Source organism: Acomys minous (assembly GCF_964271855.1).
Source record: "Acomys minous genome assembly, chromosome: 5".
Taxonomy (NCBI): domain Eukaryota; kingdom Metazoa; phylum Chordata; class Mammalia; order Rodentia; family Muridae; genus Acomys; species Acomys minous.
In genome coordinates this window covers 30,492,761-30,517,578 of record NC_140494.1, presented here as the reverse complement: position 1 = coordinate 30,517,578, position 24,818 = coordinate 30,492,761, and the positions used below count along the sequence as shown (strand labels likewise).

At 46.5% G+C, this 24,818-nt stretch overlaps 1 protein-coding gene across 1 annotated transcript; it reads left to right on the top strand.

Moving 5' to 3' along the window:
* Nucleotides 1–216: 216 nt before the first annotated feature.
* LOC311597219 (nucleoside diphosphate kinase B-like) lies at nt 217–549 on the top strand (the record flags this gene model as incomplete). Its single annotated transcript, XM_084781435.1, has 1 exon — nt 217–549. The coding sequence occupies one exon, from the start codon at nt 217–219 to the stop codon at nt 493–495; it is 279 nt and encodes a 92-aa protein (XP_084637561.1). The 3' UTR covers nt 496–549.
* Nucleotides 550–24,818: the final 24,269 nt, after the last annotated feature.

Sequence of the window (24,818 nt, the reverse complement as noted above, 5' to 3'; positions counted from 1 at the left end):
GACCTTGGACTAGGGTCCCAGTCTTTCCCTCTCCGTCCTTACTGAGGACGTGCCGTGACTAGTTGCTACATGTTTCGTCGCCATGATGGACTATGTCCTCACATATTCCTTCCATCCCCACCACACCCTGAAGGACAAGTACTTTTCACAATATAGAAATGAGAAAAGAGGGGCTGGTGATTGCTATAGTGTCTTTTCTCCCATGGCTTTCGAGCCATGGCCAACCTCCCGCGCACCTTCATTGCCATCAAGCCGGATGGCGAGCAGCATGACCTGGTGGATGACATCGTCAAGCGCTTGGAGCAGAAGGGGTTCTGTCTGGTGGCCCTGAAGTTCCTTCGGGCTTCAGAAGAACGCCTAAAACAGCACTCCATTGACCTGAAAGACCGTCCTTTCTTCCCAGGGCTGGTGAAGTACATGAACTCAGGGCCTGTGGTGGCCATGGTCTGGGAGGGGCTCAATGTAGTGAAAACAGGCAGAGTGATGCTGGGATAGACCAATCCTGCTGAGTCTAAGCTGGGTACCACTGGAAGAGATTTCCAAGTTCAAGTTGGCAGAAACATCAGTCGCAGCAGTGATTCAGTGGAGAGCGCTGGGAAAGAGATCGGCCTAGGGTTTTAGCCTGAGGAGTTGCTTGACCACCCATGACTGGGTGTATGAGTGCAGGTGGGTACACTAGGGCCCCTTTCAGCGTTACTGACGGGTGCCTGGGCACAGCTCTCCATCTCATTCTAAAACAATAAAGGCTTTGGAAGTGGGGTGGGGGGTGGGGGCGAGGGATGGGAGAAGAAATAAGAAAATAGATGCTGAGAGGGAGGAGGTGAATGTCTGAGGTGGCATGGCTCCTGAGTAGCAACTTCTGGATCTGAGCTCAGGGCCACACTCTTAATTACTACTTTGACAGGAGACCTTGAGATGGAATGCACCGTTTTCTTTTGCATGATTGATGGGCAGGTTTCCTGAGAGAATTCTCATGGGGACAGAGGTATGTCCCTGAATTCAGGAAGCCACCAACAACTCTTCTGGTCTAGCTGTGTCCAGAACTTGAATTCTTTTTTTTTTTTTTTTTTTGGTTTTTCAAGACAGGGTTTCTCTGTGTAGCCTTGGCTGTCCTGGACTCGCTTTGTAGACCAGGCTGGCCTCGAACTCACAGCGATCCGCCTGCCTCTGCCTCCCGAGTGCTGGGACTAAAGGCGTGCGCCACCACGCCCGGCCAGAACTTGAATTCTTACGTAGGCCTTGCCTATGGGTCTTTTGTGACTGCACGCGGTTTTTTGAGATGTGGAAACTGGCCAAGTAATCTCCCCCCCACCCCCACCCCCTCTAGTTGGGACTCTGCCAAACCAGTGCAGGACACACATAAAACCTAACTTGTAGTTTCCCCGCATCTCTGCTGCCCTTTCCCACGTGCAGACTTTCATTCCATTTGCTGCTATCTTTGGGTGAGTTATGGAGGTGGAAGGAGCAGGCCGCAGTCTATTTGATTCGGTAATTCTATGGTTAGAAGGTCAAGGCAGCTTGAGTATGAACTGTCCAGAACAAATTTTATTTTAGTGTCTATCTGTAGAACCAGAGTGAGAAAAATTATGTTCATCATCATCATCATCATCATCATCAAAGGATACCATCATCATAAAAGGATACCTGTTCGGAAGTACATGACAGGAATTCAGCTCTCCTGACAGGTTGTCTTTGGGACCCTGGTGGCTCTTGGGGAACCATGACTCTATCCAACTCCACATATACTCTCTTCGCTTTGGTAGGACAGTTTAAGTCACACATTCCACCTCAAGACACAGAGTTTGGGGCTGAGGAGGCGGTTTAGTCCAGGAAGAGCTTATCATGCAAATATAAGGACCTCAGTTTGGTTTCCAGAACCCACGTAGAAGCTGGGAGTGGCACAAGCCTATAATCCTAGTTCTGAAGACAGGAGGATTCCTGGAGCTTGATGGAGTCCAGTCTAGCTGAACTGGCAATTTCTGGGGTCAGTGAAAAACCTCGTCTCAAAAAACCAAATGGATGGTGATGGAGGAAGAGACCAATACCAGACTCTGCCTTCTACATGCCTACATACAAATGTACACTTCCAGGTATGCATGCACATGTGCACGCGCATACACACACACACACACACACACACACACACACACACACACACACACACACACAGAGTTCCTACGTTTGGTTTTGTGGGTATGCTTAACAAAGTAATTCCTTCTGTCGTGAGGCATACTTATCAAGAACTGTGGCAAGCTGGTCATCACATCACAGTCCTGTCGTCCCAACATGTGAAAAGCTGAGGCAGGGGCATCATGAGCTGGAGGCCAGTCCTGTCTCAAAGAAACAGGGAGAGGGAAGGGGAGGAGGGAAGAAGAGGAGGGTGGATGAGAAGGAAGAAAGGATGGAAGGAAGGAAGGAAGGAAGGAAGGAAGGAAGGAAAAAGGAAGGGGGCTCCATTTGGTGTATGAGACAATAGTTTTGAGTTTTCTTTCCCCCTTCCTGTACTTCTGTCCTTTTTTTTTAATGACACACCCCCCATTTTGTTTGTTTGTTTGTTTGTTTTCAAGACAGGGTTTCTCTGTGTAACAGAACCTTGGCTGTCCTGGACTCGCTTTGTAGACCAGGCTGGCCTTGAACTCACAGAGATCCACTTGCCTCTGCCTTCCGAGTGCTGGGATTAAAGGGTGCCCCAGCATGCCCGGCTCTTCTATCCTTTCTTTTCACACAAGAGGCAAGGATTATTTTCCTTCCTTAATGATGCTGTCATTCACTTTGTGGCTGACCTTGACAGGAGCAATGTTCTGAGTATACAGAGGACAAAGCTCTGAAACATGGCTGAGGCTCCTTTCCTGAGTTACCATGAGGACTATGTGCTGGGTAGTAAGTCTGCTCATCCCAGAAAGAGAAAAGCATGGTTAGCAAATCTGAACACTATTTCCAACTTGGAGTCAAGATCAAACAGAAAGTAGCATTTGCTTGGTAGACGCTGATTTGGGGCTGTGTTGCAGCAGTACTGTGGCGGGGAGACACGGCTTCAGTCTGTTGAAGACTGGTGGGTTACATGCCTACTTTTTGCTCTGACAGCAGGAGAAAACAATGGTGCTTCAAAGGTTCCAGTGACATTTAATCTTGATTGTCAACTTGATTCTATCTAGGGTGAACTAGGAGACACATCTCTGGGTGGGCCTGTGGTGATGGATTCCCAAGAGGGATTAACTAAGAGGGAAGACCCTCCATCCGAGTAGCCAACACCTCTTAGTGACACCCTAGTTGTAAACAGGCCTGAGGGAAAGAGCAGGGCTATTTCCTGCCCATCCTCCTTACTTCCCAGTGAAAGTGTACACACTGCTGTTGCCTCCGTCCTTTGTTGACACTGGACCCTGGTTTTCCCAGCCTTCCTCAGGTGGCTTCCAGGCCCTCAGTACCAGACTGGGGACTGCTAAGATGTTCTCTGTAACAGATGGAGCAGCTCCTGCCCGATATCAGGCTACCCAGACTGTACTGTATAATTAGTCAGGCTTTGCTAATGATATGGTCTGGGTGGTCTACACTGTCCCACACTGGAGAGGCTGAGAATCTGGGAGTTCCTCTGTCCACAAGGCTGGAGACCTCAGTAGTTACAGCCTGCCACAGAAAACCTGGAAGATTCCTGGAGATGGATTTGCCAGTGAGAGTGAAGGCAGACAGACCTATCCTGTTGTCTGCACTGCCACCAGGCAGAGTTGCCCACATTCAGGGTGCATCTTCCCGATTCAAACAATCTAATCAAGAACATCTCTCCCAAGAGTGCCCGGGGACTCGGGTTTTAGTTGATGGGCAAGATTTGCCATCACACCAATTGGATGACTTCCCTCGGCACATTAGCTACCCACTTCATTGGTCCTGTTGACGCTGTTGACCCAAGTTCATTCACAAGACAGCCTTCCTTACGGCATTTACTTCGGTGATACGAAATGACAACTTGGAAACTAAATTCAGTCGCAAATGTGTTTTGTTTGGCTAATGAGGAGCTTTTACAGAAATCTGAGCCAACATTAAACCATGTTGAGATTGTCACACAAATATCCTAATTTGGGGTATGTCCAAAAATCTCCAGAAGGACTAGTCAACGTCTTTGGATGGGAAAGTTATCACTGGCCTACCTTGGTCCCCGTCAGACTGGCTTCATACATAGGCACTAACTGCCTTGTCTCAGGCTAATTTGAACTTGACACTCTTGAAAGTAAGCATGGGAATTTGAAAATTTGAAAGTTTCCTCATAACACAAAACAAATTGTGGCCAATTAAGGCCTACAAGGCTGAGGTGGGGTGGGGGTGGGGAGGCTTGATAGAATCCATGGAAGAATTAAAAGGAAAACAAATCCTTGTTCTAGTATGAGTTTCCTTGGGAGAGGAGCCCAAACCAAAAGACTCCCCAGCACATAGCTTATGGAGTCTGTGATCTGAGCCTTATTCTGAGGGTCTCTGGATCTGAGAACACACACAGCACTGGGCTGCCCCTCCCAGGCCGGTCAGCCACTGAGGAGAAGCAGGGGGAAAGTCCTCCCAGCTTTGAGCAGTCAGCAGTGTTAATGTCAGGGTTGGGCCATGGTGAACAAATGGGCTTAACAGATAGGCAAAGTGGGGGCGTCTACAGCAGCTATGCCTGCCTCTACCTACCAGAGCAGCTAACGACTAGTATCAAGGTACACACACAATTAGGAAGACACAGGAAAAGGCTGTTACTTATTCCACAGCTCTGAGATAACATTTTCCTTATCTACCATAGAATTCCCTCTTCTTTAAACATGACTGAAATATATAGAGCCCTTACCCTTCAAATTTTCAGAAAATCCAATGCACTCCCCAAAATTTCTGGCTGTTCTTCACTATCAATGACCCAATGTCCATGCAGAGGCCATGTTTCTAGGGAGATGCTCAGCATGGCTTCTTAGACCTCAGAGTTCAGGCTGCCTAGAGATGCTCTGGCTTAAAGGTTTTCCAGGAATGTTAGTGTAGTCTTAAAACCTGAACTGGCGTTCTCCTGGGGTCCTTGTTTCTTCCTGTACAATTTGTGTCTTATGAGGGCAATTAATTCAAGTTGTAGAAATTGCAGGGAAATAAAAGTGCAAGAGCTGGAATTTCTAAAAAAAAAAAAAAAAAAAAAAAAAGAAGAAAGAAAGAAAGGAAACAAAGAGGGATGTGCCCCAGAGACATATCTGGGTATTTGACAATTTCCCCCTAGCTATAAGTTTATAGGGCTCCTCTGTCAGGTGCAGAATTGGCCTATTTGGAAGTCTAAATTAGGGCAAAGCTGGAATGCCAGGTTAACTCTGGCCATGAGTTAAACTTGGGAGCCCCTATGTGTCTTGGCCTCTTGTGTCATGCCCAGGCTCCTTTTTCTTCATCTTGTCCTAAGATTCAGTCCCATGATGCCCCACAGGGAGCTTTCTGGTTTGGGCTCTGGTCTTTGTTACCACATTTCCCTTGACATCCACCTCTGCAGGGAAGGCTGCTTCCTACAGACGCCTTGAGCCGTTCTTGTCCTGGAGATGCGTACCAAGCTCAGGGCCAGCCAGAGTGACAGTAGGCTGCTTAGCCCTCAGAGTCCAGGCTGCTAGAGATGCTCTGGCTTAAAGGTTTTCCAGGAATGTTAGTGTAGTCTTAAAACCTGAACTGGCATTCTCCTGGGGTCCTTGTTTCTTCCTGTACAATTTGTGTCTTATGAGGGCAATTAATTCAAGTTGTAGAAATTGCAGGGAAATAAAAGTGCAAGAGCTGTGGGGAGTGGGGGGGTCCTGCACCCCACTGCCAAGGCAACTACAGTACAAAGGAGCTCTGAGACAGTGTAAAGCAGAACCCCCACTAAATGGCCCATCCTTCGTCATCTTACTCCATTTCCCTGGCACCTCTTCTAATTCCCTCCCAGATAAATGACCGGCACCGGTGTGCTCATCTCAGGTCTGCGTCACTAACAGGCCTCTTGCTCCCAACTGCTCTGGGCCAAATCTCTGGGTGGGTGAGAACTCCCAGGCAGAGGTGGAGAGGGACGCCAGCCCTGTAAGGTCCTGCAGGGTTATAGTGCATTGCTGGGAACACTGCTGCTCTATATGCTCTACTGGCTCCCATGTCTGCAGAGGTCTCTTTTAGGCTAAAGGATCTTGAGGTAAACATTTTAGAGGACAGTTTTATTTCCCTGCAATTTCTACAGCTTGAATTAGTTGCCCTCATGAGACAAGGTCTCACAAAGATCCATAGCCATGTCCGGTGTAGAAGAACAGTAGGCACCACCCCTTTCTTGTGCCGAAGTCTGCAGGCACCATTCCTCTAGGAGTGTGCGTGCCCAGGACTCCACTCTCCTAGCTTGGTTTGCTCCTTGTTTGGACACTTGCTTTAGTGACCTTGTGCTAAGAATACATTGTTGGGAGCCTGAAACGAAGCCGATAGTACAGATTGTACAGCAATCATGCAGAGAGATTAAACGCGGATGGAGACACTGGGCGACAGAGATCCGGATTTGGTAGAAGTGTCTGGCCAGACTCAGGAAGGAACAGAACTGTCTTTCCAACATGGATCTGATGGTCAGTGCTTAATTCTGGAGCTCAATACCTCCTTACCAGGACAAAGCTAACAAGACCCTGGGTCTCAACTAAAACCAGCAAGATTTGGGCCCAGTGTCTAGGAGCTCTGCTCTGATAGGCCTGCCGTTGGCCTGGGGACTGCTGTTTCACTAGTGTGCTCTGGAGCTGGCTTATGCTGCTCAGGAGTGCTAACGCATAGATGTGTGTTGTTGACTCCCTGAGGTTGACTGCAGTAGGAACCTGTGCACTGGAAATCAGGGTAGCCCCTCCTTTAGAGACCCTGCTATAAGCACTTCCTAATTACCAGAGTGCTGAGCAGTGAGATGGCTCAGCAGGTACAGGGGCTTGCCACCAAGCCAGACAACCTGAGTTTGATCCTCAAGACCCATGCGGTAAAAGGAAAGATCTGACTGCTACAAGTTGTCCTCTGACCTCCACATATAGGCCGTGACACATACGTCCACACATATACACCCCGATACCAGATAAATAAATGTACCACCACCACCACCACCACCACCAACAACAACAACAAATAGATCATGTTGTTCTGATGGGAGCCAGATGTAGGCTGTTCCCGTCACAGGGATCAGTGACCCTGGTGGAGGATTTGGGGTCCTCTTCTGGGTTGAGGTCTAGACTGAAGGTCTTGGGTCCAAACTGGTAGGACTTATATTGACTCTAAATTCAACTTTAAAAATGGAATTTTCCTTCTTCTAAGATGTCCTCACTGTGGGCTTCTGCTTCCTGTGTTCGGTAGGAAGAGCTATTTACCTAACAAAACAGGCCTGGGATGGCACAAGAGTCTCTGAAGCCATCAGTCTGCCATGCACATGGGCTCCACGCAGGTGACTCTTGGACTGCTTTTCTCAATGACCAACGATGGGTGCCAGTGGAAATCCACTTAAAGAGCCACTGGGGCTGAGTGTGGTGGTGAACAGTGTTAATTCCAGCATGTGGGAGGCAGAAGCAGGCAGATCTCTGTGAGTTCAAGGGCAGCCTGGTCTATAAGGTGAAAGTTCAGGACAGCCAGGGCTACATAGCGAGGCCCTGTTACCCCCCCCCCCCAAAAAAAGAGGAGGAGTAAAATAAAATCATGTGTCTTTGGTTCTGAGCCTGGGTCCTGGGTCCTGGGGGTCTTGGAAATTTTTTTTCTTCAGCTGGAAATGGCTCTTGCAGCTAAGGCTGCTGTCCTGGCTACAAGCAAACTGGTGCAAGCTGGTGCTGCTGCCCAGTGAAAGCAAAAGAGGGTTAGAGCCACCTTAATCACAGCCTCACCCATGACAATTTACTTGCCTAAAATCTTGCCACTTACAGCTTCATATTACCTCTTTTAACCTGAAAGGCAGCTCTTTTGCTTGCTTGTTTTTTTTTTTTTTTTTTAAATCCAGACCCAGTATTTAGCAGGGTAATGGGATTTATGATTGTGTTTACATCCGTCTCCGTGGCGATCCACTATAAAAGATCAGTTGCCAGGCAACTTGGCATTGTGGCGTGGCAGTGGAGGGTGGAATTTTTTTTTGTCTCTCTGAAGCAAGGGCTTAAGGAATAATGAAAACTTTTGCTCATATGTCTCATGAATGCTTCTATTTTCAAGGTCAACCAAACCATTTTTTTTTTTGCTTTCAGGAAAGACAAATGCACTTTTCTTCAAGCGATACACCGTAAAATGTTTCCACAAGATTATCCCATCTGTGAGCAGCAGCCGGCTGGCTCTGGGCAATTTCATCTTCTCCTGGCCGTTGGGAAAATTAGATTCGTGAGACTCTAGGCTGTCGGGTGGAGTGGGTCTCTCTCATTTGCTGATGGTCTCTGTACTCATTAGCAGATGCCTTTTTCTTTTTCTTAATGAGCTGCTATACACTATGAATCATTTCGCATCGTGGTAACCAGTTTTGTTTCGGATTGTAGTTGGCTTACTATGATCCCTTTGATGATAGGGTTGGTGTGAGCAGGGAACCCTGGAAGGCATAAAACAGGACCCCAATTTCCCTCTGAGCTTTCTTATTGACTATAGGCATTTCTACACATGATCAAAGGGCCTGTTTTAAAACATGTGGATGCCCTCACCTGACCTCTTTCTCAATATGGACACATATAAAAAGGTGAGAAGCTTAGTCCCACAGATCTGAATGGGCGCAGCCAAAGCTAGAGGTGTCCAGGCCACACAGTGATGGTGCTGATGGACAGGGCTAAGTTGACTTCACTTACTATCTGTTTTCTATGTATTATCTTCTTTAATTCTTGCAATAATACTTAGCCCATGTCATCAACTGGGGAAAGCTTCTGGCTTGGTGTACACAGAGGAAAGATAACAAAGACACATGCACATGCAAGTGCACATGTACACACACACACACACACACACACACACACACACACACACACACAGAGAGAGGGGGGGAGAGGGAGAGAGAAGTTAAAAAGCCAATAAATAAAATAAATAATTTTGATCTAAATTTGGTTGAATTCAGAAGATGCTAAGGGCCCAATTATACTTCTTCTTATTCTTTTTTTTTTTTCTCAATAAGGCTATGCAGAAGGCATATGGTTTCCAGTATGGCTAGATCCCTGAGACATATTTTAAAAACAAACCAAAACAAACAGTGAAAAAGACAAGCCACTAGTGGATATCTCATTTATATGAGGCTAGAGAGATTAAAAAAAACATGGCGACAGTCCTGTGGGTGCCTGTCTGAACATACTTGTCCAGGAGTATACACAGCAGGACTCGAAGGGCTTACGGATTACCTGGCGCATCTCAGAAAGTGGGGTTGAAATGGAGGTCTAACACTGAGGCCTTACCCAATTTGTTTTGTTTTATTTTGTTTTTAGTTTTTTGAGACAAGGTTTCTCTGTGTAGCCTTGGCTGTCCTAGACTCTCATTGTAGACTAGGTTGGCCTTGAACTCACAGGGATCCACCTGTCTCTGCTTTCCAAGTGCTGGGATTAAAGGTGTGTGCCACCACCACCCAGCTGCCTTACCCAATTATTATTATTACTTATTTGGGGGTACTCAGGAACCAAGTGCCTCAAGCACGCTAGGCACTGATTCATATCTAACTATTATCTATCTATCTATCTATCTATCTATCTATCTATCTATCTACTTACCTACCTATTTATCTATGTCTGTATCTATTATGTATATATGTGTGTATGTATCTATCATCTCTGTATCTATTATGTATGTATGTGTGTATGTATCTATCTCTGTATCTAGTATGTGTGCATGTATGTATATGTGTGTGTATCTATGTATCTTTCTATGTCTGTATCTATTATCTATCTATGATGTACCTATCTATCTACCTATGTACATATCTACATGACTGAGTCTCATGTAGCTCAGGATTTACTCAAACTCCCTTTGTAGCTAATAACGATGTTAGGCTTCCCATTCTCCTGCTTCTGCATCCTCATACACCATCTATCTAGTTTTATGTGGTGCAGGCTTTGAACCCAGGGCTTTGTGCATGATGGGCAAACATGCCGTAGCTACATATCCTTATCCCTGGCAAAGTTCTTCCTTCTTTCCTTCTCTCTTTGGTCTATCATTTAAAATAGCAACGATGAAGAACAGCGTTCACTATGACAGCTTCCAGGTGCCAAGACTATAGTACTATGCTCTCCCACTCCTGGCTCACATCTGTAATTTTCTTTTTTTAATTTTTTAATTTTTTCATCTTGGGAATGAGGCTAGAGTCTCATTCGTGTTATACAAGCACTCTGTCACTGAGCTCTATACCAAAGCCCAGGTTGATACATCATTATTTTTGAGATTATAATTACATCATTTCCCCCTTCCCCTTCCTTTCTCCAAACCCTCCAATAAGCCCCTCCTTGCTGCTTTCAAATTCACAATCTCTTTTTTTCTATTAATTGTTGTTATATACATACATATATATGCATATACACATATATTCCTAAATAAAATGTTAAGTCTGTATAATGTTACTCTAATGTATGCTTTCGTGGCTGATGAATTGGTATTAGATAACCAGTTGGTGTGCTCCTCCCTGGGGAAGGCTAGGCATTTCTTCACAGCCTTCAGTTCTTTGTGTAATAGGGCTGAGGTCCCATGGACTTTCTCCCCATCCACTATGCCTATTGTTTGTTGTGCTTGTTCAGCTTGTGGTTAGGCAGTCACGTTGGTGAGATTTTATGGGTGTAGCTTCTGACATTACTAGGAGATGCAATCTCACAGTGTGCGCGCGCGCGCACACACACACACACAAACACACATACACACACACACACTGCAGAGGCGTCATTTTTGTGCAGCCAGTGTGAACAGCTAATGCTTGCTGGGCCTCTCTTCAGCGACCTAGTGTTGAGGGAGGATGCAGGTGAGGCAGCCAAGCTTTCCAGCTGCTTCTGTGGCTGCAGGTGAGCACAGCAGCAGTGCTGTCTTAGCCCCAGGGTGACAGCAGATTTATCAGAAAGTTACTCTCAATCCTGTGAAGCAGGCAGATCTCTCTAACAAGGAATTCTTTCTCAGTTCATTAGACATGGGATTAAAGACACTGTGTTTCTCCTTTACCTTAATCTCCTGTAATACCAGATAATGTCCTTGCTGAAGATGGTAGCATCTTCTGTAGGGCTGACTCATGTCCCCGAGGCTTGGGCAGCCAGGTGCCTGCTAAACACAGTCTCCTTGGCTTCCATTTCTAGTGTCTGGATGGGGCCTGGGATTACTGCAGTGGCCTAACTGACTTGAGGAAAAGTCTCATCTTGCTCTCCTATGAATCAAAGCCTGTCTTCACAGTAAGAGGACCAAACCACACAGGCAGGATTTCCTTGTTGGGCATCAAAGTCACACAGGACAGTGGAGGGTTTGGCACCTTGATGTGATGCTGTGTTTGAGGAAGATTTGTTTGATCAGAGAAATGGTTTCTGCTGAATTAATTACATTTTGATATAATTAGTGAAGAGCCAGTCATACCTGGGGGGGGGGGAACCCTCATATCTTGGTGGCCCTTCCTTTATGAGGCAGCTTGGTGTGGGTTGAGTGGGTGCCTTTTGGGGCAGGATGATGTCTAGCTAGCAGTGTGACCTCAGACAAGCCTACCACTGACCCCAGAACCCTTTCCTCACCAAGAAAGCCAGTCTGCAGTAGTGTCATCTAGGGTCATGAAGCACAAAATGAATACATATGTAATTCGTCTGGTCTGTATAGGTCTTTAATAAAAGAAAGTTGCAAGCCGGGCGTGGTGGCACACGCCTTTAATCCCAGCACTCGGGAGGCAGAGGCAGGCAGATCACTGTGAGTTCGAGGCCAGCCTGGTCTACAAAGTGAGTCCAGGATAGCCAAGGCTACACAAAGAAACCCTGTCTGGAAAAACAAAACAGATCAGAACAAAACAAAACAAAAAGTTGCTATTCAACAGTACTCCCAGTGACTTAAATCCATTCACAAGATGACGTCACATAAGAAAACTCACAGTTTTCATTTTTAAAATTCTTTATGTATATGTATGCATTTCTATGTATGTGTAACCACACGTGTAGATCCCGCAGAAGGCAGGAGAGGGTGTTGTCTCACAGGACCTGGAGTTATGAGTGGTGATGGGAATCAAACTCAGAGCCTCTAGAAAAGCAGCAAGTGTTTTTATCTGCTGAGCCATCTCTCGGGTCTTGTTCACACACTTTCATCATGGTGGCCATTAGCTTGTGCCCTGGAATGTTTTTTAAAGGTTTCCCAACATGGAAGTATTCCCTTGGACTTGATGGAAGGCACTTAGGTAAGCTGCACATCCTCCAGGCTAAGGGCAGAGTCTCGGGGCTCTGGGGTTCTGCCTCTGCCATGGGCAGGTAACAGGTGGTCTCTGGCCCTTTGGAGCTTCTGGATCACATCCTGACTTGAGCCTTTAACATTAAACAAAACAAAAACTTTTAATTGACGGATAAGAGAGGTGTGTATTCACACATACATCTTGGTGTTTTGAAATGCGTACACACCGAAGCCTGGTTAAACTGAACTAATTTACATGTATGTTGTTTTTACATGTTTGCCTTGTTGTTTCTGTAGTGGGAACATTTAAAATTTACCTCTTGGTAACTTGTATGTCTGCAGTCACCTGTCTGTATCTGGGAGCTCTACAGCTCCAAGTTTAGCCTACTGCAGACTGAAGAGATTCTTAAAATTTAAATTTCTCTTTAAATGAATATATAAAAACAGCAGGTTCCTTTGTGGCATTTTCATATGGACTTAGGGACTTAGTTTTGTCTTACTCCCACCCCTCCCCCACCTCTGCTGCTCAGCTCCAGGCTTGGTGGGCTCTGCCCCTGGTGCCAGCCTTTCCATTTTCCTGTCACCTTTTTTTCAGTTCCCCTCCTGCCTCTTCTCTAAGCCAGTCTGTGCCTCCCGCCCCGTCGCGAGGACCCACTCCTAGTTTCCCTGACTCTGACCACACTCACTCCGACATAAATGCACGTATGTAAGAATTAGAAGTTAGAGATATGTCATCATTCTTTCCGCTCGTGAAATAAGTTAACTCAAGACAAGTTAAAGTATATAAATGCAGGATTATTGGGAGCAGCTCTCAGCACTGGTCCCAAAGAAGGGGGGGGAGGGGCAGAGAAGTTGCCGTGCAGGGGGAGAAAGAAAAGTGAGTGCACAGACCGGGGATGGGTGGGGAGTGGGGAGGACAGAGAGAGAGAGAGAGAGAGAGAGAGAGAGAGAGAGAGAGAGAGAGAGAGAGAGAGAGAGAGAGAGAGAATGCAGAAAGATGAGGAAGAAGAGAGAGAAGGGAACCAAAATGTCTGGATTATATAAATGAAGGTCTGCACCTGAGCTGGAAAGTTCAAGGTAGCGGGGATTCTGGGAGAACCGGGAAACCAGGTCAGCTTTGGTTAAAAAAAAAAAAAGGCACCTTAGCAGCTTGTGGGGGTCTGAAGCTCAAGAATTAGCATTTTCAAATGAGAAAATGCACGCTGCTTAGTCTTCCTGAGCCTGGGTTAACTCAGTGTCGTACATTCCAGGTCTATCCGTTTTCCTGCAACTTTACCTCAGTTTTCTTACAGCTGAATAAATTCAGTTGTGTGAGGTATAGTGTTTCCATCCATTCATTTGGCTTTTGTTTGTTTTGTTTTTGTTTTTGATACAGGGTCTTACCACATATCCCTGGCTGGCCAGGAACTTGCCACGCAGATGACGCTGGCTTGGAATTCACAGAGATCCACCTGCCTCTGTACCTTGAGTGCTAGGGTCAGAGGTGTGTTACCACCATGCCAAGGTGCATCCATTGATGATGGGCAGTTGATTCCTTTTCCTTGCTGTTGTGAGTAGAGCCCCAGTGGACAAGGCTGAGCACGTGTCGTGTCGTAGGATGTAGACACCTTTGGGAAAGTGTCCAGGGGTGACGTAGCTGGGCCCCAGAGTAGGTCTAGTTTTGTTTTTTCAAGGAAACTCTGTTTCTCCACCTTCCTGATGCTGAGGACCCTTTAATACAGCTCCTCGTGCTGTGCTGACCCTAGTTTCATTGCTACTTCATACCTGTAATTTGCTACTGTTATGGATCATAATGTAAACATCTGTGTTTTCTGATGGTCTTAGACAAAGCCTAAGGTACCCAAAGGGGTCGTGGCCCACAGGTTGAGAACCACTGCTCTAGACTGATTTGCGCAAAGTCGTATCAGTCTACATCCCCATAAAATACCAAAGAGAGGTTCCTATTTCCTGGAACATCCAAGTCTGCATTTCTTGTCATGTTTTCTTGATGAGCTATTCTGACTAGAGTGAGCTACAATCTCAAAGTAGTTTTGATTTGCATTTGTCTGCTGGCTAAGGACATTGGACATTTTTCAAAAAAGTATTTATTGGTCATTTGTATTTCATATCTGAACTGCCTGTTCGCTCACTCCACTGGCTTATTTATTGGCAACTTTTAGCTTTTTAATTTTTTTAAAAAATTATTATGGCCTGATGCGGTGGCCCATGCCTTTAATCCCAGGACTCAGGGAGACAGAGGCAGGTGGGTCTCTGTGAGTTTAAGGCCAACCTGGTCTACAAAGTGAGTCCAGGACAGCCAAGGCTACACGGAGAAACTCTGTCTCAAAAAACATATATATATATAATGTGTGTATATATATGTATATGTATACACACACACACATATATCACCATACACACACTATATTATATGAATCTTTGTGGGCCCATGGAGGTGTGTATGAAGCTGTGCTAGGGGCTTTGGGGGGGGCACGATAGAGCAGCCTGTGTGGGACAGGGTGCTCAGGCTCCCCAGAAAGTGAGTTTGCTGCTTGGGTTCCTCCTCAGGCTATAGAAAACCTATGCTGTGTTTCCTCTGCCTTCTTCACAAGGCACACACTGGGGCAGAGCAGTCAAGGGCTCTTACTGAAGCTAGTAGTGAGTTCCTGGGGTTTTGGGCACTGGAGGAGCCTGGTGGAGAAGGACCAGGCTGAGTGTGCTGAGCAGAGCTTGCTCATCGATTGAGTAGCAGCCAGGAACCATGCTGACTCCATTCCATCCCATGGCAGGCATGCTTTTCCATGGTGTGTATGTGTGTGTGTGTGTGTGTGTGTGTGTGTGTGTGTGTGTGTGTGTGACAGAAACATGGAGATTCTTGCTTTTTACTTACTTATTTTGAGACAGTGTCTTTGTAAGCCAGGGCTAGCCAAAGCTAGCACTGAACTCCTTCTACCTTCCTAGTGTGGGGTTACAGGTGTCTGACTTATCTAGATTCTTCTCTGTGGCTTCTTTCCTGGGCTTAGACTTCTACGTCACAGTCCACCACTGTGGGAAGTCAGGGCAGGAACTGTAGAGGAGCTTTTCGGTTCACAAGCTTATCTCAGTAAACTTCTTATACAGCCCAGGACCGCCTGCCCAGGGAATAGTGCTGGCACGGTGGCTCGGGCCCTCCTATATCAGTTAATAGTCAAGACATTCTCCCACAGAAACACCTACAGGCCGGTCTGATTCGGGCACCTGTGACTCCCCTCAGGTGACTCTCAGCCTTGTAAAGTTGACAGTTAAAGATAATGAGGACAGCTTCCATGCCTGGCTTACAATTTTTAAAAGTTTTTTTTTTTTAAATAAATGGGGAGAATGTTGTGTAGAGAGCTTGGGTCTCCAGCCAAACTTCTAACTCCTTTGGCAGGATCCAGTTCTCATGTCCTGGGTGACTTACCTACACCCACAAGGCCACGCCTACTCCAACAAGGCCACACCTTCTCATTCCTTTTGAGTAGCACTACTCCCCAATGACCAATAACGAAAATATATGAGCCTATAGGGGCCATTCCTATTCAAACCACCACGAGGAGCCTTTTAATCATTCAAGTGTGATTCTAAAAAATGGATACAAGTGATGGGGCTTAGAGGAGAGGTCTGGGCCAGCCTTGTTCCAGTTAGCTCTCTGTAAGAGTTAGGATCATTTATACCCCTAGTCTGATGCTATTGGGTGGTAGTAGAACATTTAGAAAACGGGATCTACAAGGAAGAAGTTAGGGCATTGGGGGTGTGCTCCTTTTTCACTCTTTTGCTTTCGGATGAAGAGGCATCCTTTACCATATGCTACTACCCACGATGCACTGTGCTACCACAGGTCCAAAGTCACATCCCAGTGTCATGGGATGAAACCTCAAAAATAGAGTCAAAACCTTTCCCTCTTTTAAGTTGGTTACCTCAGGTATCTTGTCATAGTGGCAGAGATTAATTAGACACTAATTAGCACAACCTCTTGTTATATGGATGACATGGAAGGAGTGAGCCCCGGGCATCCAGAATTCAGAGGTTGTAGAAAGACACCGTGGGGGACGTTTTCAACTCTTCTAGGAATGAGTTTGCGAAGAGTATAGCTTACTGGCTACAGAGACTATCTAACGATCAGTGCACAGACGAGGTTCCCTCTCCCTGGGCCTGTTACAGGGGCCTCTGGCTTGTTTCTCTGGGGCTCTGTGTAAACAGAGTAAGTGCCGACCAAACATCAACTCATTGCTGTTATTTTTCACTGTCTTAGTTCAGAGCATTTTGAGATTTGAGAAGAAAGTCGAAGGGAAAAAAAAAAAAAAGAATATGATCAGCTTGCAGAGGTTTGAGACTGGTAAGATTTAGATTTAAGCTTGATAATATTTTAGTAATTCTTCAAGACCGAAGCTCATGGATGTTCAAGTAAATACACTGTCAAACTACACTTTAAATTATCTTTCAAACAGAAGGAAATCTAACTGCCTCAGTACTTCTTCGTTAACTGTAGCTAAAAAAAAAAAATTATTTAGGTATTGAATGACAATTGCTCTGGCCTACAGGCACCCTGAGATTTTTTTTTTAAGAGCTAGAGGCGCAAAATGAAATGCCTAGCTGTTCCATGTAGATGAGTATCCATCTGTCTGGGGACTCCCTAACTTTTGGCTCCTTCCAACCTCTTTTGTTCTTTCCTATTTTCCTTGCAAAATTGTGAGCTGTGATACCACCACAGAACCCTAGTGTGAACTAAGCACCCAACTCTGATATATTTGCTATAAAAACACTTACTGGTCAGAAGTCAGCTGACTAAGTGAGCAAATGAATAAATGAATGAAGCCCCGTTCATCCCCTTTGCGCCTCTGTGGGATGGACAGTCAAGTATCTATGCAGCTAATTTTATACATCCAGTTGAGCTATTAGGCAGAACCCTTGTCTCTTCAGAGCTCACTACTGGGTCTCAGTCTGGAGGATGAAAGTGCTTGGGCAACAAGGTTATGTTTTGTCTTCCTGCTGTTGGTGAACCTTCTATATATGAGTGGTATTCTGCGCATTCTAGAGAGTGATGCCCGATAGCCACATTTATGGTTTTTGAACCAGTGCTTTTAATAAGAATGTAATAAGCAAAAGTAAAATTAATAAAGGGGCAACTAAAAGATAGACAGAAGCAGTAGAGAGATGGTGAGGCATCATCAAATTAGGCACTCAAGACATCTAAGAGAGACCAACTGGAGTAGCCTCGTTGAGGGAGCAGACAAAGGGACCATCATCAAATTAGGGGTTGCATACATCCAGCAGAAGTTGGTTGGGAGATGTCAAATTGGCTCAGTGGAAAGGTGTTTGTCACCAAATCCAACAACCTGTGTTTGATGTGCAGGACCCACATGGTAGAAACAAAGAATTGACTCACATAGGCTGTCCTCTGAGCAACACAAAAGTTCCCCATAGACAAACACATTTTTTTAAAAATAAGAAACCACTTCCTTTGGAAGAAAGAAGATGGGATAAATGAATGAAAGAAAGATAGAAGGAAGGAAGGAGAGAAGGAAAGGAAAGGAGGAGGTGGAGGAGGAAGAAAAGAAGAAGAAGAGGACGAGGACGAGGAAGAGGAAGAGGAAGAGGAAGAAGAATTAATCATTTAATTTGGGAAGTAGCTCCGAGATAGCCAGCTGGTGTTTATTAGAGAGTCCTGAGGGTTTCGGGTGAGGCTTCCAAATTCAAGAACAGATCACAAGCCAGACGCTCACAACTGCCAGCAGAAATGACCAGGGAAGCCGAGGCTTCAGCTGGAGTTTCTGGGTTGAGCTTCCCACTCCTACTGTAGGCATTTTCACACCATGGGACAAACAAAAATAGTCCCTGGTAGAAATGACTGACCTGTTAGCTGTCCTCAAGAGCACGATGATTTCACTCTTGGGCTGTCTGCTGTTGTCCTCTCCCACCCGGGCCACAGATCTCTGTTGTCCAGCTCGTCTCCAGGCAAAGGGCTGGAGGACCTCTGAGACAGACATGTCCATGTGAGGGGCAACCCTGCTTCCAGTGCCAGCTTCTCACTGAGCTCAGACACTTGACGATTTACCAGTGTAATACGTGTTACAAATGGGGGCTTGTGCTTCCTGAGATTATCATTTATTTTATTTTATTTATTTTAAGACAGGTCTTAGATTTCATAAGCTGGTCTCAAACTCAGTATATATCTCTCTGTCTCTCTGTCTCTGTCTCTGTCTCTCTCTCTTTCACACACACACACTCTTTTTCTCTCTCACATACACACAACAATACACAACACTCATAACACATATATACACCTACACAAAACATATACACACAAACACAACACATATGCACACATACACGCACACATGATGATTATTTATTTGTTTAGTGACACAGGATCAGCTGGACTCTACCACTAAGCTACATCTCTATCCTCAACCCTTAATTTGATTTGATTTTTTTTATAAGATAGGTTTCCTTGTGGCTTTTTAATGCACATGTATATTTGGTTGGCCATGTATCCCTTCTCCCCAGAATGTCTGATCCTCCTACTTCTGCCTCCCAAGTGCTGGGATGGATGGAAAGGAATCCGTTTGTGATGCCATGTTCCACACTGATTCTCTGAAGCACTGCCTAGGAGGATGGGCTGGGTACCACTCCTTGCTTCCCCAGATCCCCTTTGTCTTTTCTCTTCTCCCACTTGTCCAAAACTGTCAACACTTATCACCTCTTTGACATCACTATGGAGCCTGTAATCCCAGCATGGCTAGAGTAGGCAGGAGGATCAGGGTTAGGCCATCCTTGGCTACATAAGGAGTTTGAAGCCAGCCTAGGCTATGTAAGACTGGTAAAGCAGAAAATGGGGCCTTTCTCTGGAGGGTGAATATGTTTGAGACAATGAGATTATGTTGGTGAACCTTCTGAGTTTTTTCCGAAGCAGAAGCTGAAATAACTTGGGGCAGCAGCTATGTATAAGGGATTAATAGATGCACAGGAAAGCAGAGGAAACAGTAGTGGGTGGAAGGAGCCCTCCCAAGTCTGCCTGGCCCAGGAGGATTTGATAGCCAGAGGAGTGTGTCTGCAGGCCTAGGGGATTCCCACCTCCCTGTGTTCCGTGTGAAATTATGTTCCAAAAAGGGATGTGTTGACCTGCCAGGCTCAGTTATATTGAGGAGAGAAGCCACAGGAGAGACGGCAAGCTGTTCAGGAGCCTCTCATTCCCATCACAAAGCGTGTCAAAGAATGTGTGTGCCTCTTGGGGGAAGAGCTGAGTCAGCAAAGCATTGCAAGCCTGGTGACCTGAGTTGGAGGCCTAGAACCATGGAGAAGCCAGGAGTCAAGGGCCAGCTAGCCCAGCTTTCCAGGTGAAGTTCCAGGCCAGCGCGAACCTGCATCAAACAAACGCACTGGCACCCGTGAGACTCTTGATGAAAGAACAGGGTTTCTTAGAATTTATCTTTCGAAATATAAAATAGGAATAGAATATATTTTGAGTTACATCTTATTGTAGCGATGAATAATTTTCACCTACAAATTCACTACCTTATTGAAAAAGTGACCTTTTAATTATTTTTTAAAGTTTATGATGTATTTATTCTTTTTGATCAATAATATTCCAGAGATTATCGCACTTGGCCTAGAAAAAGCTGCTTAAAAGTTGAAAACTTTACCAACAACAAAATCTAAATTTCACATTTTTTGTAGAAGAAAATGGTAACAATGACCATTTGTTGCTTTTGAGAGTAACACCTGAGGTTCTCCTATGTCCTCACACACAAACACACACACACACACACACACACACACACACACACACACACATACACACACACAGACACATATACCAACACACACAAATATGCATTTAAATACCCTGATAGTACTATAGATAGAATTACTGTGGTATTTTAATTCTGCTAGCAATGTTTGAATAAATAATATGATGGTTTTATTTTAAAAATGTGAATATTTTCAGTACTAAGGGTAGACACAGCAACCATTTAAACTTAACAATAAAAGTCATTCTTTTAAAAATAAATGATATTTATCTCAAAACCATACAAGGATATACATAAAATTTCAAATCACTTTTAGGGGTCATATAACCTAAAACTGTTGGAAACCACTGTCCCTGGGGCTGAAGGAAGGTGACGGGGTTTGCTGTGTGGGTGAGTTATACCTTGACAGATGGAGAAAAAAAGGTGGCTGCCAGGAGAAAAGGGTCTTGCCAGCTTCTAGTCCAGGAGAGCTGCTATGGTAGAGCAAGGCCAGCTGCTGGCATGGTCACTAGCTGCCCACCACCATAACTTTGAACCCTGTGAGTACACCAACCACTCCTGTGAGGCAGCTTTATGCTGGCCTGCTCCTTTCTGACGACTGACAACCTCTCTGGGCAGCTCTCTCTGCTCTCTTCCAGTTGGCCAAGGTAAACTAGTCCATGTAACGATAACTAGTCCACCGACCAGTCCAGCTGGTCAGTTATTGGGGGGCCGAGGGGGGTCGCAACCTGTATTTAAAGAAATGGGCGAGAGAGAGACATAGAGCTCAAGCGAACAGTTGCTTGTCAAGAGCCATTTATTGAGGGTAATGGCAGGCTTTTTAAAACCTGCTTTAGGGAGGGCGGGGGTACGCAAGGAGAGTAGTGGAAAAGTACAAAATCTTCTGGGTTGAGCCCCGGGAACATTTGCAAGGGGAGGGGTTCTTCCAGGTGAGACAAAGCAGGATATCTCTGTGGTTATCTTAGGATCAGATCGCTGTCTTCTCAGGGTTAAGCCGGATGCCTTGCATACCTAATGAGTGGCCCAGCAGGATGTTGGCTGCAAATACTGAATGGGTGGGGGTCGGCCTCAGGCCTTTTGGTCCCTGGCATCTTCACCCCTTTTGTTTATTTTGGCCTGAGAGACCTTACAGCCCAACGAATGACTTTTAGGAGGTCACCAGTCATTGTTACAGGATGGCGGTATATTTGAGAATCACTATTGTCCAAGTGTTTCAGGACAACAGTTATTCTGGACCAGCCAAATTCCCAAGGAAAGGGGGCCTCGCGATGGCCTGAGCCTGCTAGAGGATCGATGCTCAATCTTACCACGCCTATGGTCTGTCCTCCCACCAAGGACCGACCGACGTCTGATAACCGAGACTTATTCGATCGCTCCGTCTCTGACTTACCAGGCACTATCGCGGGTCAGGTCAAGGTGGGCTCAGGCCAAAAGATATAGGGGAGGGCTTGCACAGGTTTACCAAAGGCACCGAGGGCACAACCAGGCTCACCATCCAGCATTCTGCATCCTCGGGAACTGCAAAGGCCGCCCATAGGAACTGCAAAGGCCGCCCGTAGTTAACCGACTGAGGCGTAGGTGAAATCTCCTGGATGGAAATAGAAGTCTCATTTGAGTCCTCAGTCTCCAGGCTGCGGTAGTGAACCTGGATATTCTTGGTGGCAGCTTCAACCTGACTTTTAACAAACCCTGTAAGACGGTTTAAAGTCCATGGGCCAAAGGATAATAGAAGGAGAACACCAACGAGGGGCCCGAGCAGGGTGAGGAGAAGGGTAGTAAGCCAGGGGGAGGCAAGGTTAGGGTTGGGGAAATTCCCCCTTTCAGAAAATTTAAAAATGAGTCGGGGTCATGAATAGTAAAACGGGGAAGAAGAATAACAAGGACACACCAGTCTTTGGAGGAAAGGAAGGTAGGGGCATAGACGATCGAGGTTAAACCAGAGGAACAAGCAAAATGGGTGTTATTTGGCGCGGGAATGTAGGGGAGGGAGAGGTAGGGAATGACAGTCTGGGCGTGAACGCCGCTGAGGGGAAGAGGAGGGAGCATATGGGGACCCAGGAGGCAAGTTCCTATGCCGGAAACGGACTGGAGGGTAATGCGATTGTCGGGAGCTAAGCCGGTGAGGGTGGGGTAACATTAGTAAAGAGCAAGGTGGAAAGAAGAGCAATACCCTCATAAAAGGGCGGGGAGGGGGAGAAACACATCCAACATTCAGGAAATGACAAGGAGGAGTCATTTTTCAAGGCCCATATGGAGGCATTTGCCAACTGGAGAATGACATCAGCCGAACTGGGGGGGAGGGCCCACGGGGAGGGTAGGTCGGAAGGGAGGGGGTGAAATGGACCGAAGGAGGACGTCCGAGGGGGTGGGCGGGGAGGGAGGCATGGGGGTGGCGGGTTTAGGCGGGGGGCCAGGAGCAGGAACGGGAACAGGATGATGGAAAATATGATTAGGCCCAACCACTGCAGTGCCCTTATTGGGTACCTTTTTCAGGAGGTGTAACCTGAACGTAAGTCCAAAATCGTACTCTGATTTATAAACACGGAGGCCCCATTTAAATCCACGACCCGTCCAACTGGCACGTTTACCGGGCTCAGTGAAGCGAATGGTCAGGGGGTTGTACCAGCCATTGGTGACTGAACGAGCTGCATTGCAAAGGTCTTTAACGGCCTCACCATAGGGCTGAGGATGAACCCAGGAATCAACAATGATGTAGTCCCAAGAAGAGGATGGCTTCCAGTACATGTCGCCAGTGGTCTCACACCCCCAAGAGGCACAGTAAAAATCTTGGGCCCCACCACAGCGGTGGTTATCAGGACGGGGCCGATGAGAGGGTCCCGGGCAAACATAGAGTCCTCCGGCCCAAGCAATCCCATCCTGGTGTAAGGTTTTGTGGAGCATGATGCGCTCCAGGTCATTACGGCAGCCGGGACTGGGACCACCAACCGAGCAAGAGAAAGGGGGCGTCTCCTCGGGAGCCTTAGGCCAAAAAATGTCTTTCACGCCCCAAGAAGAGGGGCCTCCCAGGGCCAGGGCACAGAGGTCAACCTGTAAATCGGGCCACTGGGGGTTAATGCCCTGAGAGGAGGAGGAATTAACAATATCTCCCGCTTGGTTAATAATGACCCAGGTAAAATTATAGATTGTATAAGGCTGAGGTTGGCGCAGGAATGCGGCGAGAATCACTTCAGGAAGGCAGAGGCAAAGGAGCGACGCGGTGAGTAGCAACATGATGAATCGGCGGTATCTTTTTTATCCTAAAAAAGAGCACAATTACATCTTTTCCTCAGGGGAGTTCCCTGGGAGAGGGGGGTTAAAAGGTTTGATTAGGCGCTCAGGTAACCAGCGCGCATTTTGTTCTTTTTGATCATAAATGCAGGCATGACCTTTGCCCCAAATAAGGACTGGGTCGGGTCCATGCCATCGGTGGGTCAGTGGATCCTTCCACAGAGCCTTGGCATAGGTGGAGGAGGTGGAAGAGTGCCAAAGGCGATCGGCCGCCGAATGGCCAAGATCATCCTTTTGTAGAAAATTTAGGACGAACAATGCATGATTGAGAAGCAGGCGAGGCCCTGCTGTAGAGGGATATAGGATTCCTTTAGAAAACTGTAACTTATTAAGCATTGCTTTAAGTGTCTGGTGGGCCCTCTCGACAATTCCTTGTCCTTGGGGATTGTAAGGTATCCCCGTAACATGTTTAATCTGCAGTTGGGCACAAAAGGACTTGAAGGCAGAGCTTGTATACCCAGGGCCGTTATCAGTCTTTAATGTAAAGGGTTTGGGGGCAACAGTAAGGCAATACAAAACATGATCAATAACATCTCTAGTAGCCTCTCCAGCGTGCGGAGAGGCGCAAATAAATCCACTAAAAGTATCTATAGACACATGAATATACTTAAGTTTCTTAAAAGAGGAGAAATGAGTAACATCCATTTGCCAGACCTGTCCAGGCATGAGACCACGAGGGTTGACTCCCGTATGTGGCTCGGGAAGAAAGGTGACACATGCCTGGCATTCTTTAACAATAGCCCGGGCTTGTTCCCGAGTGATGGAGAACATGTGGCGGAGGCTTTGGGAATTAAGGTGGTGGAGGGCGTGAGCCTCCCTGGCCATAGCAACGGGGTCGCTGTCGGATGGAACGGCCAGCCCTGAAAGCAGGGGGCGCGTGGCTGAGTCCACCTGGGCATTAAGTGTAGTCAGAGGCCCTGGCAGGGTAGAGTGAGCGCGAATATGACCAACGAAAAAAGGCTGAGAGCGCAAAAGAATAAGCTGTTGGATACGGGAGAAGAGAGGGGAGGCATTAGTAGCAGGCTTAATACGAGGAACCGTCTCGAGGAGTGGAACAGAGGACGCGACATAGGCACTATCAGTATATAGATTAAAGGGAGTATGGGGAAGCAATGTAAAGGCGTGTGCGACAGCTTCCAGCTCAACAAGCTGAGCAGAGGTATGGGGGGTTTGTTTTTGCAGGATAGCTCCGTCCACAGAGAGGGCAGCAATCCCGGAAGAGGAGCCATCAGTAAAAACCAGGGAAGCTTGGGGGAGGGGTCTGGAGCGGGTGACTCTCGGGAAGATGACAGGTTGTCGCTGCAGGAATTGAATTAGTTTATCTGGGGGATAATGATTATCTAATAGGCCGCAAAAAGAAATACAGGAGACCGCCCAATCATCTGAATTTTGAAAAAGCCACCTTATTTGTGTGGCCGAGTAAGGCGTGATAATAGAGTGAGGGTCCCTTCCGAAGAGCCTGGTGGCCGCTTCCCGCCCCTGCCGAAT